The sequence below is a fragment of the Cyprinus carpio genome, chromosome A14, assembly GCF_018340385.1.
Source record: "Cyprinus carpio isolate SPL01 chromosome A14, ASM1834038v1, whole genome shotgun sequence".
Lineage (NCBI taxonomy): Eukaryota > Metazoa > Chordata > Actinopteri > Cypriniformes > Cyprinidae > Cyprinus > Cyprinus carpio.
Genome location: NC_056585.1, coordinates 9,095,402 through 9,113,656, shown reverse-complemented (window position 1 = coordinate 9,113,656; position 18,255 = coordinate 9,095,402). Strand labels below are relative to the sequence as shown.

The 18,255-nt window shown below is 36.3% G+C and overlaps 2 protein-coding genes and 1 non-coding gene across 3 annotated transcripts; 1 reads left to right on the top strand and 2 right to left on the bottom strand.

Annotated features, from left to right (window-relative positions):
* The first annotated feature begins 5,854 nt into the window (after positions 1-5,854).
* p2rx3a (purinergic receptor P2X, ligand-gated ion channel, 3a) lies at positions 5,855-13,969 on the top strand. The gene is made up of 12 exons (XM_042770527.1): positions 5,855-6,032; positions 6,472-6,607; positions 6,707-6,778; positions 6,877-6,946; positions 7,084-7,180; positions 7,282-7,359; positions 7,588-7,746; positions 12,386-12,502; positions 12,577-12,670; positions 12,760-12,825; positions 12,909-13,004; positions 13,083-13,969. The coding sequence occupies exons 1-12, from the start codon at positions 5,899-5,901 to the stop codon at positions 13,194-13,196; spliced, it is 1,233 nt and encodes a 410-aa protein (XP_042626461.1). The 5' UTR covers positions 5,855-5,898; the 3' UTR covers positions 13,197-13,969.
* LOC122147600 lies at positions 8,635-8,753 on the bottom strand. The gene has a single exon (XR_006161690.1). It is a non-coding gene; the product is annotated as a 5S ribosomal RNA (ribosomal RNA).
* A 26-nt stretch (positions 13,970-13,995) lies between the features above and the next one.
* Positions 13,996-18,149, bottom strand: zgc:113229 (uncharacterized protein LOC550612 homolog). Its single transcript, XM_042769858.1, is given in 5 exon segments — positions 13,996-14,253; positions 15,217-15,532; positions 15,773-15,909; positions 16,583-16,855; positions 16,858-18,149. Coding segments are annotated over 5 exon segments (1,419 nt in total). The 5' UTR covers positions 17,368-18,149; the 3' UTR covers positions 13,996-14,070.
* Positions 18,150-18,255: the final 106 nt, after the last annotated feature.

Below are 18,255 nucleotides of genomic sequence, written 5' to 3'. Positions count from 1 at the left end.
TTATTATTATTATTACAATTATTTTTGGTTTAAGCCAAAATGCACAAAAGTAATATGCACAGTAAGGCTGGGCAATATAATCCAAGTTTATTATTATTATTATTATTATTATTATTATTAATTATAGTTAAAAATGATATATTTCTATTAATGTATTTGCTGTGCGGAAAACTCAACCAATACTTTATAAATCTAGCTAAAAATATTCAGCCTCTTTTCTACACAGTTTTTCAGTAAATCACCACAATATAGTTTAGTTTGACTATTGCTTAAAAGTTATTATTTTATTTTTTGCAATAAAATTAAAGACATTGATGATGTTACAAAAAATATATATTTCAAGTAAATGCAGTATCCTGAAAAACATGATTTCCATGAAAATATTAAACAGCTCATCTGTTTTCAGCATTGACAATAATAAGAAATCAGCATATTAGACTGATTTCTGAAGGATCATGTGACACTGAAGACTGGAGTAATGATGCTGAAAATTCAGCTTTGATCACAGGAATAAATCATATTAAAAGAAAACAGTAATAATTTATAAAACAATGGTCTTTTCTCTCTCTCTCTTACATAAAATAATCACATTATTCTCAATGGTGGTTAATAACATTATAAAGTCAAATTATGTCACATGGCCCAGCCTTAATGTGTGCAGTATTAATTTTCCATGTAATCATTTTATTTTCTTTCACTTGTATCCTTTCTCTTCCTCGTTCTTACAGAGGACTATTAGTGATCATGTTTTCTTCCAAATGTTGTCTGAGTTATAACCAAATAGATTACATTAGGAGCTTTTTCTCCGGACACACCCAAACGAACATGCATGTCGTTTTCATACACGGATGGACACGCAATCTGAAGCTGGTTTTAACTAAATAAACAACCCATTCTGTTGATGGATCTGCGCTTATGGGAATAAGCAGGAAGAGTGTTTGACCCTCTAATTCTATGATCCAGACTCTGTATGTTTATACTAAAGTGCCCCTGATGGCGACACTTTTACTACATTAACGTCCTGTGGACAGCAGCAGCATGCACAGTAATGTGTTACATTCACATTATCAAACTGTTTGTGTGTGTTAGGGTATGAAGGTGCAGATGGTTACAGTGATTCTGATGAAGACCAGCATGATGCTTGCCTGGAGAGAATGAAAAAAAGAGGGCAAGATCTGAACTTTGGTTTACAGTTTTCAACTTAATTCCAACAAAATATATAAAGAAACAAATATATAAAGTAATGGCACGTCAAAGTGAGTTTTGTTAGTGGATTGTGCTGTATTCTGTAGAGCAGTTACTGTAGATAATATCTGTTATCTTCCTGTAGATGAGTCTTTCAACCCTGGAGAAGAGGATGATGATGTCCCAGAAGAGTAAGTAATTTTTTATTCTTGTTTTGTAGTTTTTTCAATTTTTCACTTTGACAATAATGATGTCTCTGTGCAGGTATGACAGTAACGTTTCAGAGAGCGATAGTGAGGCAAATCATGGAGACAGCGAGGAAGAAGAGGAAGGCAAGAAGAAAAAAGCTAAAATGAAGCCCAAGAAAGTGATGAAGGAGAACAAAGTGAGAAAACCACAGAAAGAGGTCTTGTGCATCTTAGTATTTACATATCAATATCTATTCAAATAAAGGCATCCGAGAGATGCACACTGGTGCTTTTGACACCATACTTGTTCGTTACTATCTTAAAATGGCACAAAATGAGCCACACAGTGCAATACCTTAATACGTTTACTGGCATTTGTTCAACAGTCCAGAAAGTGAAACCCGAAACAAAACACTTAATTAAATGTCTTTTCTTTTTTTAAGCGAGACATTCAAATGATTTTCCATCAGTAACCTATGATTCAATGTTTGTAAAAGCCACAATTCACTATGCAATTATTGCGGTAACGTCACTGGTGGACATATTAAAACATGCATTTCATACAAGTTTTCAAAAAATACCAAAAAAATTAAATAGACAACAAAAAAAAATGTATTGCACATCCTCAACTGAAACTGTGTCTGTATGTTTGAATTCATAGCAGGAAATTGTAAGTGAGGTATTTTCATTTAATTTATATCATCTTGACTCTTTCATGAATCAAAAACACATTGTATATGGATTTTAGTTCTGTGGCAAATGTAATATTTTATGCATGGAGTCTAGTTTTCAGGAAAATTTGCTTTCTTTCCTGCAAATGCAGTGTTTGCTGCACCACTGAATACATTTATTAGCCACTTACTGAATTATTTGTCTGTGGTTCGTTTTATTGTGCCTGGTTTGTTTTTATTTTGAAGTAGTGTTTGTTTTTTTTTTTTGGGTGATAGGATTTGTTTATTTGATTCAGCAGTATATTCAGCTAAATATCTCTCGTGTGTTTCGCAGGAGTGGCACAGAAAAGCGGAAGAGGCCAAAAAAATAAAAAATATGAAAAAGCCATGAAAGAGTACAGAGCGAGTGGAGGAGAAGTGGCATCTGTTACTAAGTGAGCAAACAGATCTATCAAACACATACTTTTTATCACAATTATTTTATATTTTAAAGCATATTTCCACACGTGTACGTTTCTGTAAACTTCAATTTGCACATTGTTTGAAAGTAAACACTGGGTAAGATATTAGATTGCATCAAAGAAATAGTCACCAAAATAATCATACAATGCAGTTTATAAATTAAGAAGTCTCATATATTCATCAAGTCTGAATTTATTTGTTCAAAAACACAATAAAAACAGCAATATGGATACACAGAATTACAATTTAAGAGAACTGTTTCTGGATCTGACTGATGTCACACTCACAGCACACAGACATTTCCACATCTCAGGTTTCACTGTGAATAATTGATGGTTACTCAGACCAAGACTTCCTACTTTCGCCGTGAACACATTTTTATGCATTTTTCCATTCAGACTGAGAATTTAGAAATAAACGTAATATTTTTCCCTCTTTTGCGAGTGACATCAGTAAAGCTTTTTTGATTTGTTCATTTCTCAGTTTTGGTAGACAGACATAATTCAGGGAAGTGTGGATAGACCTACTTGAAGAGGGTTTTGCCCTTTTTTTCAAAATGGAAAGACTGCACTTCACAAAATCTTTTGGGTATTTCGATAATGTGTTTTGTACTTTAGGTTATCAAAATATTAATCACTGTTTTACAATAAAAGTTCAGTGGGTGATTAAGCGCTACTCTGTGTGTGTGTGTGTGTGTGTGTGTGTGTGTGTGTGTGTGTGTGTGTGTGTGTGTGTGTGTGTGTGTGTGTGTGTGTGTGTGTGTGTGTGTGTGTGTGTGTGTGTGTGTGCGTGTGTGATCAGTAATCAAACCATTAGTGATGGTCATGTGATGTCTTGACTGAAGACACTTGAATGCATTTATATATGATGAAACATACTTGTAGAAAACAAGCGATGAGGAAGCGCTTACAATACAATTTATGCTTAGTTGATAGCTCCAGTGGTATAATTAATTTTCGATTAAGTACATTCGTTGGAAGCAAAAGGTCAATCTGTACTCATTAAAATACTGTTTCAGTTGGACAGCCAAGATGTAATCGACATCAATAAGTTGTCATGGAAACTTTCCGAACTAAAACCATATTAAGACAACATAAATCTAACAGTAAAATTATTTAAACAGAATTAGAGCTCAAATCATTTGACAGTTTTAATAGAGGAATTAATGTAAATGCTTTTATGATATGATAAACTTATAAACTTACAGGTTTGTGGATTGTTGCTCTCTGTTCAATGTGGCTTCTCCTGTAATTAGGGAAATTAAACCCTATTATTTTCTTAATGAACCCACTTGAGAATTTCCTAAGGACACATGTCCTGCTCTCAAACATCTACCATGACTCAACCAATCACCCCTTCTTTCCAAATTCAAGCAAAAGGGCTTTGTTAGCACTAAAAGGCAAGTAAATAAACCCCACCAGAGGTATAAAGTACCAGTAATGGCCTACAGTGAGAGCCTGTGGCTTTTAATACAGCATGAGACTTTCATGGTGAAGATATGTGGTTTGTCAAAAGCAAAGGGAAGTTGAAAAGAAGTTGTGGTTTTTAATATGATAGAGGGGTAAGAGAGACGAGTGGAGTATCATAGTTGGTGTGATGTAAAGTGAAATGTAATATGCCTGTCCTCTTTTAAATAATCTCGACGATTTAAAATAAAATGTAAAAAATAATATCTTTACCAAAATGTATGTTAAATAAGTAAATATAAATGTACATAAAATCGAACATAAAACACTATATTTCTCCGTTAAACTCCTGTTTTGTCTCCTGAGTTCATGACTCTGGCATCTCTAATTTATGGGAAGTTGTGTCCACTCAAAGATGCTTCTCTGAAAGCTTTCCAATTGGAGATGACGCGACGTCGTAATTGACCACAAACATAATGGGCTCACTTTAGTGATGAGGAAATGCGATCTTCACTTTAAGCGCACACAATTTGCAAACGACTCCAGAAATTTCCTAGTAGACCAGTGAATCAGTAAATATGGAACGCAGTGTGATGGGAAACAGCTCACAGGGTTTAAATAATGAGGTGGCAATTTTGTATTTGTGCGACGTGAATGAGTGTTAAAACACTACACATATATTTCTATGGGACCCAAAAACATTTGAACAAAATGGGACTTTTATGTGTTTATTTAGTTGTTGTTAGTCAGTGTTTTATGTATATGTTCAGTAACTGATTGCTGTTTTCTAATTTTTACAGTGCTTTTAATTTTAAGCATTTTCCCTTTAAAATTATTCAAATTAAATGCGCTGTTTCCTTAAAGGGATACTCCACCCCAAAATGAAAATTTTGTCATTAATTACCCCCATGTCGTTCCAAACCTGTAAAAGCTCAGTTCGTCTTCGGAACACAATTTAAGATATTTTGGATGAAAACCGGGAGGCCTGTGACTGTCCCATAGACTGCCAAGTAAATAACAGTGTCAAGGTCCATAAAAGGTATGAAAGTCATCGTCAGAATACTCCATCTGCCATCAGACGTGCAATCTGGGTTATATGAAGCGACAGAAACACTTTTTGTAAGTGAAGAAAACAAAAATAACGACTTTATTCAATAATTCCTTTGTCAATGGTCTCCTCTGTGTCTCTCTATATCATCATATGCTGCGTATGCTCTTCTGTATCATCCACTCCACAAGGATGATAAGGAGATATTTTTACCTGGTTTAATGTCAGGGTTTGGCAAGCACAGTAGTTTAAGTGGGCATCTAAAATGTAAAATATTAATAAATTCAAATATCAGACAAAAGAGAACTGAAATATAGGGATATAAATATACATAATGAGAACTAAATAAACAGGTGTGCATAAGGAGTAGGAGACCATGGTGGAGCCAGCAGAATGGAGATATTGAAAAAATGAGGAGGAGCTGGAGAAAATGGAGACCAGAGTGAAGCCGAAGGACGGGAGGAACAAGGTGGACCTGGAAGATAGAAAGACTTAGCCAGAACCAGCGGAAAAGAGGACCAAGTCAGAGCCAGAGGGATGGAGGACCCAAGTGAAGCTGAAGGATTGGCGGAAGTCATTGACTTTCACAAATCAACTGTTATAATTACACATAGTAATGTGTTTATATTTATAAAAGGTTTGGTTTGTAAAAAAGAGAGAGAGAGAGAGAGAGAGAGAGAGAGAGAGAGAGAGACAAAAGAGAGACTTTTCATTATATTAGGGAAACAGACAGTCAAGGCCCCTGGGGGCCACAGAGAGGAGAGGCATGAACACGAAAAGGGGAGGGAAAATGTGGTCAAGGTTTTTTTTCTAATAAGATCTTTCCCTCAGCAGATGCACAGTAGTGAGGAGCTTTGGTTTTTTATGCTGCGGATCTTATCTGATGAGTTTTTTCTCTAGCTTATACTAATTAATATTACACAACACACACTTCTACTATGGCTCACAGAGTCCTGCACTTCATCGCTGACTTCTTCGTCTATGAAACAGCCAAATCTGTTGTGGTGAAGAGCTGGTCTGTTGGAATCATCAACCGTGTTGTCCAGCTGTTAATTATTCTGTATTTCATCTGGTAAGCTTTGGTTATTTCCTTGTTGCTTATATAAATTTTGTTTTATTTTTGTTATTTTTTTTTTATTTTATGGGGTAGTAGTTTGTTGTATGAATGAAGTGAAGGGCTCGGACTGTTTGAGAGGGAAGAGTATAGTTAAACTCTGATTATACTGAATGTAAATGTTTTAAATAAAGCGCTGGAACTTATTGATGAAATGTGTTTATATTGTGTTGCAAATGGGTGTAAGTGCACCAGGATTAACTAAATATGACTAAATATCTAATATAAAATGATAGTCATGATAAATTGTTTGATTTACATAACTATGGGAGTAATTGATATTAGCCTGATTATTATTAATTTAGATGATCTTTCTAGCCGATCAAATAATTTAATTAATTAATGACATGCTTGATGAGTTTTGTTGGTGTTATGTGTGCATGTTTGCATTTTTCAGCTGGGTGTTTATGCATGAAAAAGGACATCAGCAGCGGGACACGGGAATCGAGTCTGCGGTCATGAGCAAAGTGAAAGGCTTGGGCAAATTTAACAATCGTGTGATGGACGTGGCAGACTATGTAGTTCCCTCACAGGTCAGCAAATGTACATTTCAATGCTGAACTATGAAACCATTCGCCCGCCTCTCTGTAAAGTCTTGGTCTTGGAGGTGAACGTTTCTGCACATTTTTTAGGGTGGTTCTTCGTTCTCTGTCATCACCAGCATGGTCATCACAGCCAATCAGACGCAAGGACGATGCCCTGAGGTGAAACATAAACCTCGGCTGACTTGATACACTTTAAATATGCTCTCTTATGTATTTTAACACAAGCACTCTCTCTCTACTTTTCTCTTGTTTGTCAGACTGATCCGAAGTTTAAATGCACTACTGATGATGAATGCATGGCAAAACTGGGCTCAAATTTAGGAAATGGTGAGTTCATTGTCTACTAGTCTTCAGAGGCTGCCATCACTATCAACTCTACTAATACTTATTACAATTTTTTTTTGTATTATAAGCAGTGAAACATGCTTCAACATTGCTTCAGGTGCATCTGTCCTTTATCACAGGTATCATAACAGGCACATGCTTGAACAATAATAATGAGACAACGGGATGGTGTGAAATTGAAGGCTGGTGTCCTGCAGAGGATGACACCGTTTCAGGGTAAGACATTTTTGGACAGTTGGAGTTATCTTGTAATCCAAAATCGATCGGATTAAGCATGTTTTCATGCTAGATGCATTAATTAATCTGTTCGCTCTTAGAAAGCCAATGAAAGAGGTGGAGAACTTCACCATCTTCGTCAAGAACAGCATTCGCTTCCCTATGTTTAATGTTACTAGGTGAGTTTCATCTGTACAAGAATGTACATTTAATCTAATTTAAATTAGCGTTGCAATTAAAATTCTTCATCAATGGACAACCCGCTTAAATTAAATTAATATATTCTCCCTTTTAAAACAAAGGAAATTCAAATGGCCAAAATAATAATAACAATAATAATATTATTTTTTATATATATATAATATTGCTTCATTCTGATGTCCTGTTTCTCTCTCTTACCTTCACAGAGGCAATTTCCCTTCAAGCCTAAACCAGTCTTACATTCAGAGCTGTCATTATGACTCAGTGGACGATCCGTTCTGTCCGATCTTTAAAGTGGGAGATATCCTGAGACACATCAATCAAAGTTTTGACAGCATTACTGACAAAGTAGGTCCATTCAGTTTCTGATCACTCATTCAATTTGCAGTTTATCAAGGCATCTATTTCATTATTTTGATAATCAATCATCCATTTAATCGGTCAGATGACTGCTGCTGGATTGTTAGAGCAAAAGTTCATATGTCTTGTCTTGATTGGCATGGTGTCACACAACAGCAGTCTGTTCTGTAACCAAAATGTAGAGCCAAAATGTTATTGCAGAGCCATCAAGATCAACTACAGAACATAAGATATGGAGGAACCCCTCGAGCAGGGCTCCCCAAATGGGGGTTTTTGAACCCCTGGGGGTTCATGAGAGAATTGCAGGGGGTTTTGGGGACGCAGTGTGTGCTAGATTCACTTTTTCTACATTCACATCTGTTCACAGAAGTTACAGCATTTCAACAATATTCCATAAAAAGAATGCTACAGGATTTAACATATTTAAAAAAAAAAGTGTGAATGTTTGAATTTAAGTTTAAATATCACAGTTCAAATCGCATGGGCATATATGATAATCTAAATAATAATAATAATAATAATGATTTAATTGATCAAATATCAAGTATTGAATAAAATACTTAAAAAATATTAAATCTAACTTGCATGTCATGTGACTGTGAATATGCAAATGTGTCATTTAATTATTGAAATACTAAGAGGTTTGGCTGACAAAACAGTTTGAGAACCAAAAAAAATTAACTGAGATTTACTGTAGAGGGGAAAAAAAGCCCCTTTGATCGCCCCATGGAGGAGAAAGGAAGAATGAGGAGGCTGAGAGAAACTGTGAGTGGACAGAAGCCACAGAGAATGAAAGAAAATAAAAGAAGCAAGCCATTTACAATGATAAAGAGAACAACCTCACATACTGAGCCATGAGGAAGTGCGTTAGCTGACGACTGTAGGAAAGGTAAAGCTTACAGCACCTGGTATTCCCAGGCGGTCTCCCATCCAAGTACTAACCAGGCCCGACCCTGCTTAGCTTCCGAGATTGGACGAGATCGGGTGTGTTCAGGGTGGTATGGCCGTAAACAAGAGCTGAAGCCACGAATGAGCTACTTAAAGAACACACACCGGCAGCAGCCCCTCACTGCAGAACACAAGATCCAGGGGGCGTGGCTGGATCCACATCCAGGGGTGGAGACGGGTAGGTGTAGGTATATGTAAGGTGGGAGGAGTTGGATCTGGTTCTAACCACGCCCCCTCGATCTTTTTTTTTTTTTTTTTTTTTTTTTTTTTTTTTTTTTTTTAGTTATATTATTATATTGGGTATAGTATTATTAAGCCTTTCACACAAAAATCATGTTAACAAGCATATTGTTTACATCTCGTGGCTCTATTTTTGAAACTGTGATTATTACTTTTTTAAAAGAGGATGATAGGCACGATTCATTTTACTGCTATATTCATTGTCTTCTGTTGGATTCAAAACATGACTGACCTTCATAAGACTTTACAGTGTTTCACATCCACTTTCTCCAGAGATACAAGCAGTGATGCTGTATTATATGGAAGGATTTACTTCTTGGACAAAATAGAAGTGAGCTAAATCTGATTAAAAACCTCCCATTGAATGCCAAGGTGTCTTCAAAGATAAAAATGCTCCAACACACAGACATGTAGTTTACAAATAATCCTGAAGGCCTTGAAGAGCTGCTTGATTCGATCAGGAGCGTTTAATTATAGGATTGAAGCTAAACTCTGCAGAACCCCTTTAAAAACCGAGTTTGGCACCCAAATAGACAAGAGAGAATTGTAGAGTGTTTTGGGAGCTGGATGTGTGCTAGGTTCCCTTTCTTTATTCACACAGTTGTACAATTTCCAACATTTTTGTGGACAGAAGTTTACAGCATTTTAACAATATTCCACCAAAAATAAATGCTATTCACAGGATTTTACATATTAAATGCCAATGGGTTTGAAGATTTGAAAAGAAATGTCATGTCGCTGTTTAAATCGAAATAGGCCTAAATGACAAAATAATTCAAATTAAAAAATGAAATAATGATAATATTAATTTAATCAATTTAAAGAAATATATATTTTATTTAATTTGCACGTGACCATTAAATGAAACCAGAGAACCGTGAATATGTAACCTGTTATTAAATTTTTGAAAGGCTTAAAGTTTTAGGGGTTCAGCTGACAAAAAAGATTGTCTAGTTGAAGCTGAAAAGTGGAAACCCGAGTTTCATTCAAATAATCCTGATGGAGTTGATGATCTGCTGGATTCAAACTGGTGCGTTTAATTAGGGTTGAAGCTAAACTCTGCAGAACCCTCAAGATCAGGGGTCTCATTTATAAAACTCCTTTTCATCCTAAAAGTGTACGTATGAACTATGGATAGATTTTGAGTTCGGGGGAAAGTTTTTAGATTTATAAAACCATGCGCAAAAATCCCTTTATAAATCCCAGTCAGGGGAAGATTGTGAGTACATGCATCTCCACCTCATCTCCTCCCCGAAATAACCTTATATGGAGCTTACAACGCCTAGTTTTACTGTGCATAACCTCATCTGCATATCATTTCCATGCATATTCCGATTCACGTGACACCATGTTTAACACAGAGACATTAAGGAAATATGAGATAATAATGCCATTAATGCCATATAATTCCATTTGTCCCATACACATAAATTTTTATTGCTAAAAATTATCCAGTATCCTTTTATGTTTTATAATAAATATATCAAAATAAAAACAAAAATAAAAACTGTTTAAAATAGTTATCAGATATTTTGTATTTTAGAATTGAGTTGATCTCATTCTTTAACACTGGCCAAATAGTAGCCTATTTCAATTGTTTTAAACAATTCAAATCAAACTAAATGTATGCAGTTTTGCTGATAAGGTGAATATCTTTTAGCTATTTTAAATGGAAACAGATAGGCCTATTTATTGCAGTGTAAAATTGTCTGACTCGGCGCGTCACTAACAAAGTATTTTAAAAAGGAAACGTATAAATCTTACCGTTTTCTTCAAGTTGTAGCCTTCAAATACAGCCATACTTTTCATGTTTTATTTTATTTTATTTTATTTTATATAATTTTTAGTTGTTTTCAAAACAAACGGCAGCATTTTGTGTTAATTTATTTTCAGTTTTTGCCATAATTGACACAAAAACACGTAATGCTCTTGTGGCGTCATGGTGACATATTATATGGTCAAAATGTTAATGTGACATGTGAGTTGACTCGAGCTCACTTAGGTTGGAAGTGGGACGTTTAAACTCCGAGCTTCCCTCTTCTGACCTTGTCTGGAATGCGTCATGAGTTTGGCACCAAAATGGGGGTTTGTGGCCCCCTGGAGGTTCATGAGAGAATTACAGGGGGTTCCGGGATAGCATTGTGTGCTAGATTCACTTTCTTCAAATGACCGTGAATATGTGAATGTGTTGTTTAATTATTGAAATATACATTTTTAATTTCAGCCGTTTAACTGACAAAAACAGTTTGAGAACCTCTCAAGCATCAGTTACTGAAAAACAACAACAAATAAGTTACTATGTAACTAACCAGGCCCGACCCTGCTTAGCTTCCGAGATTGGGCGTGTTCAGGGTGGTATGGCCGTAAACGAGAGCTGAAGCCACGAATGAGCTACTTAAAGAACACACACCGTTAGCAGCCCTACATGAAGAGGCCTGTATTCACACACGTCCCGGGCTGCAGCTGAAAGACAAGCAGCCTCTTTTCCCCCCTCAAGTGCTCATGTCTTTTTTCCACAAAATATTCCCACTTGAATCAAAGTTCAGCTCACTCCACAGCATTTGCATTTGTGCTGTGATACTAACAATGAAAACCAGGACATGTCGACTCGGTTGCACTTTGAGTGCAAATGTGGCCAGTTTTGCGCAGAAATGTGAGGCGTATTATTTTATTTCTAAAACAAACAAACTTATTCTCAATAAAATACAATAAATCTTAATAATAATAATAATAAAACATTTATACGAGGTTAAACATAGTATTTTTGACTTTTAAAAGTTTTTTGTTTCTTTATATCCATTAATGACATAACAGCAATTTTCTTCCACAGGAAAGGTTAATAAGCCTTTCACACAAAAATCATGTTAACGCTGCATGGTTCTATACTTTTGAAACTGTGATTATTACTGATACACTGTTTTGCTTTGCTGAAAATCCTAATTTGGTGTTCCTGTTAAAAAAATAAAAAATTACCTGCCTTTTAAAAAATCGCTTGTATATCACTCATTATGCTATATTAATCACTAAAGCGTCTAATTATCTAAAATGTCTTCTTTCAGTTAGCACAGGTTTTGCATTTCTTTTTTGAACTGGTCATAGTCCTCTCTGATCCAGCAGGGTCTGAGCTTATGCACCTGAGTTTTGAATTAAAAATGCATTTTTTTGTGGATAATTGTTACAATGTTCACTCCAAAACTGCTGTTTCATACACTTTCTCCAGTGACACACACAATGATATTGTATATGGAGAGGTTTTACTTCTGGGACAGAATTGTCCCCAGAAGTGAGTTAAATCTGATAAAACCTCCCTTTAAATGCCCAGGTATGTCTCCAAAGGTGAAAATGATTTATATAGACCTATATGACATGTAGCCTATGTTGGGCATGATGTTTTTTTTTTGTTTTATGTGTTTTTTTTTTTTTGTTTGTTTTTTGTTTTTGTGTGATTGTGGTTAGATTGGTATGGAAGTGTAATCTGGATTATAATGTGATGTACTGCAATCCTAACTACTTCTTCACACGCTTGGATGCTGCTTTTAAGAACAGCGCTGCTTCCAAAGGATATAACTTCAGGTAGCACACAAACACACATACTCATGCATCATTCTGTCTTTTCTGCAACTGCATCTTCTTTTTGTCTCTTCCAGGTTTGCTAAATACTATCAGTCTGAAGATGGGACCGAGCATCGAACGCTTCATAAAGCTAAAGCCATCCGCTTTGAAATAATCGTATCTGGCAATGTGGGTAGATTGTATAGCCCTAAATGCTATAAAGCAGCTTATGTGACATATGGACTTGTGAGTGTCTCATTTTGCTTATCTATTTGCAGGCAGGAAAGTTTAGCACTGTGCCATTTCTGATTAATTTGGTGGCAGCTTTCACTTCAGTGGGATTGGTAAAACAGTTGTGACACACACATCAATGCTGGCAAAACTGCTGGTTAGGCACATAATATCTAACTGATGTATATTTTTGTAGGCTACAGTGTTCTGTGACATCATCCTTCTCAACTTTCATAAAGGGGCGGACGAGTACAAAGCAAAGAAATTTGAAGAGGTGCCAGAGTTTCCTGATGTAAGTATGTAGAGAGAAGTAGAGCTTTGTATGGTTTTTGTGTTTTATTTTTGTCGTGTATGTGTGTTTGTGTCCGAGTCAGCAAACAACAGACTCTATGAGGGAAGCCAGATGTCACTCAAAGCACTGGAGAAGCGCTCAAATGACTCCGGGACCTTTTCTATCGGACGGCAGGACCCGTCAAATCAATGAGACTTTCAAATAATATTCCTACTTCTAGATTTGTGATTATTTGCACTTTCTTTAAGTAATAGTATAGTAATAGTTTGTTTTAAATCTGTGAACCTAGGGCTGGATTTGTTCAAGAGTTTAAATCTTAGAATTATTTTTTGTCAACCCCAAACCCTGATGAAAACACACATCTATGCAAATACACTACCAGTCAAAAGTCTGTACACACCGGATCATTCTTTATTCTTATTTTCTGCATTTTAGAATAATAACCAAGTCATCAAATCTATAAAATAACAGAAATGTAAGTTTGAGAGTTACATAGTAACCAAAAACGGTAACCAATCAAAACATCCTATTTCTTGAGCTTTAAACAGATTTTCCATATATGCTGGACAGTGCTTTACATCTCATTTTTTTGAGTCTGGTCTATATGTTCACTGTTTTCTATATATTTTTCTACAAAATTTAATTTTAAGTTGCTTCATGTAAAAAGCAATAGATTTAATCAAAGCTTTGACTGAGTGTATACAGTTATTAAGCAGGAGTAAGTTAAATCACATATAGAAAGAACATTCATTAAATAACAGATAATCTTTGAGCATGTAAAATGAACAAAGAAAGAAAATAATGATATGTGAGTATATGGATATTTTGTGTGTTTCACGTGAAACATTTGTCTAAATCAGCTTGATTTTCATGTTGTTGACTTTATTTACTTGAACTATGCCCTTGAGATTGTAAGTAATGTTATCTTGGAAAATAAATTGCACAACCTCTTTGCATTCTTATTACATTTTACTTATTTTTTTTAATTATTATTCATTTAATGTAATGGCATATCAAACTGATGCTGGCATATGAATTTCAGAGGTGGAGTCAGATGTGAAGAGAGTTAAAATTTGTACTTTCCTCTTCTGGATTTTAAAGACACAATCCACTTAGGGAAAGCAGACCGGGGAGAAGGTTCTTCTTGCCAGTTGTTCTCATTTTCTTCATCATCATTATCATCATCAGACTCTGGTAAGATGATAACCTCCTCAGAGAATCGAACGCGTCGAGTGTCTTCCATCCTCCTCTGGGAGAAGAGGAGAAACAATGACATGATGTATTTAGTTGTTGAGAGTAATGTGATAGTGGTGTTTGTTATTTGATACTATGGGATGTTGAGGGCCTGTTCATGCTGTTCAATAAGTTTCTTGTTATTCTCATTAAGGCTGCATTTACTGTATTTGATACAGTAAAACAATAACACTGAAATATTATTACAATTTAAAAAATAACTATTCTATTGCAAATAATATATTAGTTGTTTACATAAAATGTAATTTATTCCTGTGATCAAAGCTGAATTTTCAGCATCATTACTCCAGTCATCAGTGTCACACAATCCTTCAGAAATCATACTAATGTGCTGATTTGCTGCTTAAGAAACATTTCTTATTATCATTAGTGTTAAAAACAGCTGTTAATATTTTTGTGGAAACCGTACTACCTTTTTTTCAGGATTCTTTGTTGAACAGAAAGTTCAAAAGAACATCACTTATTCAAAATAGACATCTTTTGTAATATTATAAACATTTTTCCTGTTGCTTTTGATCAATTTAATGTATCCTTGCAGAATGAAAGTATTCGACAAAGTATTACTGACTCCAAACCTTTGAATGGTAGTGTACAAGCTTACTGAATGTACTAAGGATGGTCCTCATATCAGTCTTAGTTTCTTACGTCACACATTAATTACACAGTATGACCTACAGAATCTGTCCGAAAAAAAAAAAATTGTAGTGACGCACACCATAGTAGCCTTGTTCACACGACAAGCTGAAAATTCAGCACCACCCAACAATTAATTCAACAAAGGCACTAAAACCACAAGCATCTAAACATAGAAACACATGTGCCTCTGTAGTCTGTAGTAACAAACTCCCTTTATGTTCAAACCCAAAACCTGATCTTAATATTGATAAGCCAGCTGATATATCAGTTAAAACTGGTTTATCAGAATGCACATTAGCTTCTGACATATAGTACATCCTACCTTTTTGACTGCAGTCTCGCAATCTTCAAAGTCTTGAGAGATGGAGCTCAGGAGCAAGTTGAGGGAAGTTGCAGGTGAAGGGTTTGAAGGCTGTGCAGCTGTGAAAGAGCCGCCGTTCTCATCGTCCTCCATCTCTTGTGTTGTGTGTTCAAACGATTCCCTGCTTCTTGTCCAATGCTCTCTTTTTCGGCTCAGAGATCCATGGGATGTCACGGACAACCTTTTCAGTGACTGACTTGATTGATCCGCTTTGCCGGAGTTAACTGAGAGAAACTGAGCCCACTCTGAAGTAGTTCCAAATGAGAACAGACTGTCTCTGACAAGAAGAATGAAAGATCATGTAAACAGAACGCCAAATACAACCAAAAACCACCTGAGCCAGGATGTGGCTTTAATAGTTACAAAATATCGTTTTACTCTTTTAGCCCTAAGGGGTCACACATTCTTTCTCGATGAGACAGTTTCACATGAAATAGAAAGTGATTAATGGATCACACATGTGGAATGATAACTATGTCTGATGCATATTTCTAATGTCACTGGCTGATGTGTTTACCTCATGTAGGTGAGTGAACAAGGGCCATCTTCATCCAGCGCTGTGCTGATCTCTTCATGATGGATATCTGTAGTCTCAGTGAGTGCTGTAGGTGTTTCGTTCACATCGATGGGCACCAATAATGAAGAGTGATTACTCTGAATATAAACATAAAGGACCATCACTTTTAAAACAATTCTAGATTTTACTTGTGCTTGCCCTTAAGAAGTCTCAGCCATGATGCTGAATTATTTGGGTGACTGAATGCTGGCACATTGCTGTAAGGTTGCTAAAGCATTCCCGGTGGTTTTAGCATATTATGGAGTTGCTAGGGCATCGCTAGGTGGTTCCTAAGGCATTCTGGATGTTTTTAGCACATAAGTTGTGTTCAATTTGAATGTAAGTGGACTTCAAAGTGGATTTAGAGTATTTTGCCATTTTAAGTGAGATTCCAGTCTGAAGGGAGCAAATGTGTTTAGTTTGAAGGGCATAGGGAATGAGCATACATCAATACATCACTTCACAGGAAGTGGAGAAGGAAATTTACCCACCAGCCATTGCGCATCAGTCCAGTACTTAAAGAAGTTTCATGTTTAAAACAGAGGCACTGTGGCTCTGGCACTATTATTGAGTTTAATTAGTCCCAGGTGCAATTTGTAAGCGTACACCACCGTGCCAACCAACGTGCTTAACAGATTTTGAGCATTCGGTCATGAGGCTAATTTAATATTTTTGCAGTGCTTGGCTCACTGTATTTATATTAATGTAAGTAAGCACCACTAATAGACAAAGAACTTGAACCAAACTGGCTTGACTGACTCCAATACTCACTTGTACATCATTCTGCGCTTGTCTTTCTCCATCATCTCTTTGTCTGGTCAGTGTGTTTCTGTGTCTCTCTCTCCATCTCTCTTTCACATTCTGAGCCCACCTTTTAGCCTCCCCCCACTTCTTTCTACTTGTCTTTGGCATATTTCCTGATTGCTCATGAAATCTGGTGCTTTCATTTCTCTCAGTCCCAGGACCCCAACTCCATGTGGCACCTCCCCAATTTGGTTTTTCAAATTGTGTAGTTTGTGTTGTTGTTTTTGGAGCTATGTGGTCACTGGGGGGTTTGGGAAGGATTCTGTTTTGTATAATGGTGGCACATTTAAGCTGGTTTCCCCTTCTAGAGAAAAATGTCCGTCATCATCCGTCCTCTCTGATGTAAAGTGCTTGTGTTCCCCCCAAACCAACGGTGGACGTTTAGGTCTACCAGAGAATCCCGAGTTGTTTTTACTGATCCTTCTGACCGGTTGTTTAGGAGCAGAAGTCAATGCATGAGAAGATCGTTGAGTCCAAGGCTTCTCCCATTTATTCCAGGCTGATGCGAGTCCATCCTGCTCTTTACTGTTGGAAGAAAACCCAAACTGATAAATTGTTGTTTTAGATGAATCTTCCAGTGGTTTAGCATTACATTCTCCAGACGGACTGCATGTTTGCATATCAGTGACTGAGCTACTGTTGGTCTGAGTGTTCAGTCGTAATTTCTGAAGCATGGATTGCAGTAGGCCATGAGAGCCTGAGACAGGATCCAACTCCGCCATTCGCGAGTGTTGTACCACATGCGCACACATAGGTATAGAGACAACTCACAGAAATTGGTCAAGTGTAAGCATTCAAGCAGACTCGCTCTAGACGCTCAACTTTCACCCATGATAGTTACTGGTAGAGCTGTACAGTTCCACAGATCCTTCGTTTATGTCATCATGTTAGTCCACACAAGTATTTATGTCCGTCAGTCATTTAGATCCTCTAGTTTTCTATCCGAGCTCTCAAAACTGTTTGATTGTTTCCTGATTTCTGAATGTTGCCGAAGGAAGGAGTGTTATAGAGAATAGTGCAAAAGCCAGAAAGAGGTGTGTCCAACACCCAGATGTACAGGTAAGACAAGTGTATCAGGATTAAACATTTTGTATTTTTGTCACACCCTCTGACCGCCATTGTAACTATGCACTGATGAAGTGCATAGTTACAATGAAATAATCATAGTAATGTGAAATCAGACATCAGATTAATGATGTAAAATTAATGTGAGAGATAAACAGGTGTTGCATCAAACAATATTATGTTAGCTTCTACTAAAATACACGTTACTTTTAAAAATGCAATTTTATATACTATGCAACAGTGTAATTTGCCGTAAAATACCATTCTTTAGCTCCTCTTATTCATTTTTGTTTTGAACGGGTGTTTATTGTAAAGTGAGAATGCGCCTCGTTTTATGGTTTAACATAGGCGATATAAATCGTGAGATGGTGCTGCAGTCAGGAATTGTATTATGATTAACATTGCCGTGATGTCTTTTAACTTTAAGTGCACCTGGCAAAACCTGTTGCCCTTATTTAAACTCTTTCCTTAGCATTTTTATGCTGGTCGTTTCATGTGCGTATCCTTTCGTACATTGGCGCTTCGTTATGACGCAAACGCCGTCTATCTGATCCCTCGCGCTGATTGGCTGGAGC

What these genes read in the sequence shown, in the direction of transcription:
- p2rx3a (XM_042770527.1), top strand. Translation starts at nt 5,899, where the DNA reads ATGGCTCACAGAGTCCTGCACTTCATCGCTGACTTCTTCGTCTATGAA. An exon ending in ACTATGTAGTTCCCTCACAG is followed by an intron (nt 6,608 to 6,706) that starts GTCAGCAAATGT and finishes CACATTTTTTAG; the next exon opens with GGTGGTTCTTCGTTCTCTGT. An exon ending in CTTTCACTTCAGTGGGATTG is followed by an intron (nt 12,826 to 12,908) that starts GTAAAACAGTTG and finishes ATATTTTTGTAG; the next exon opens with GCTACAGTGTTCTGTGACAT.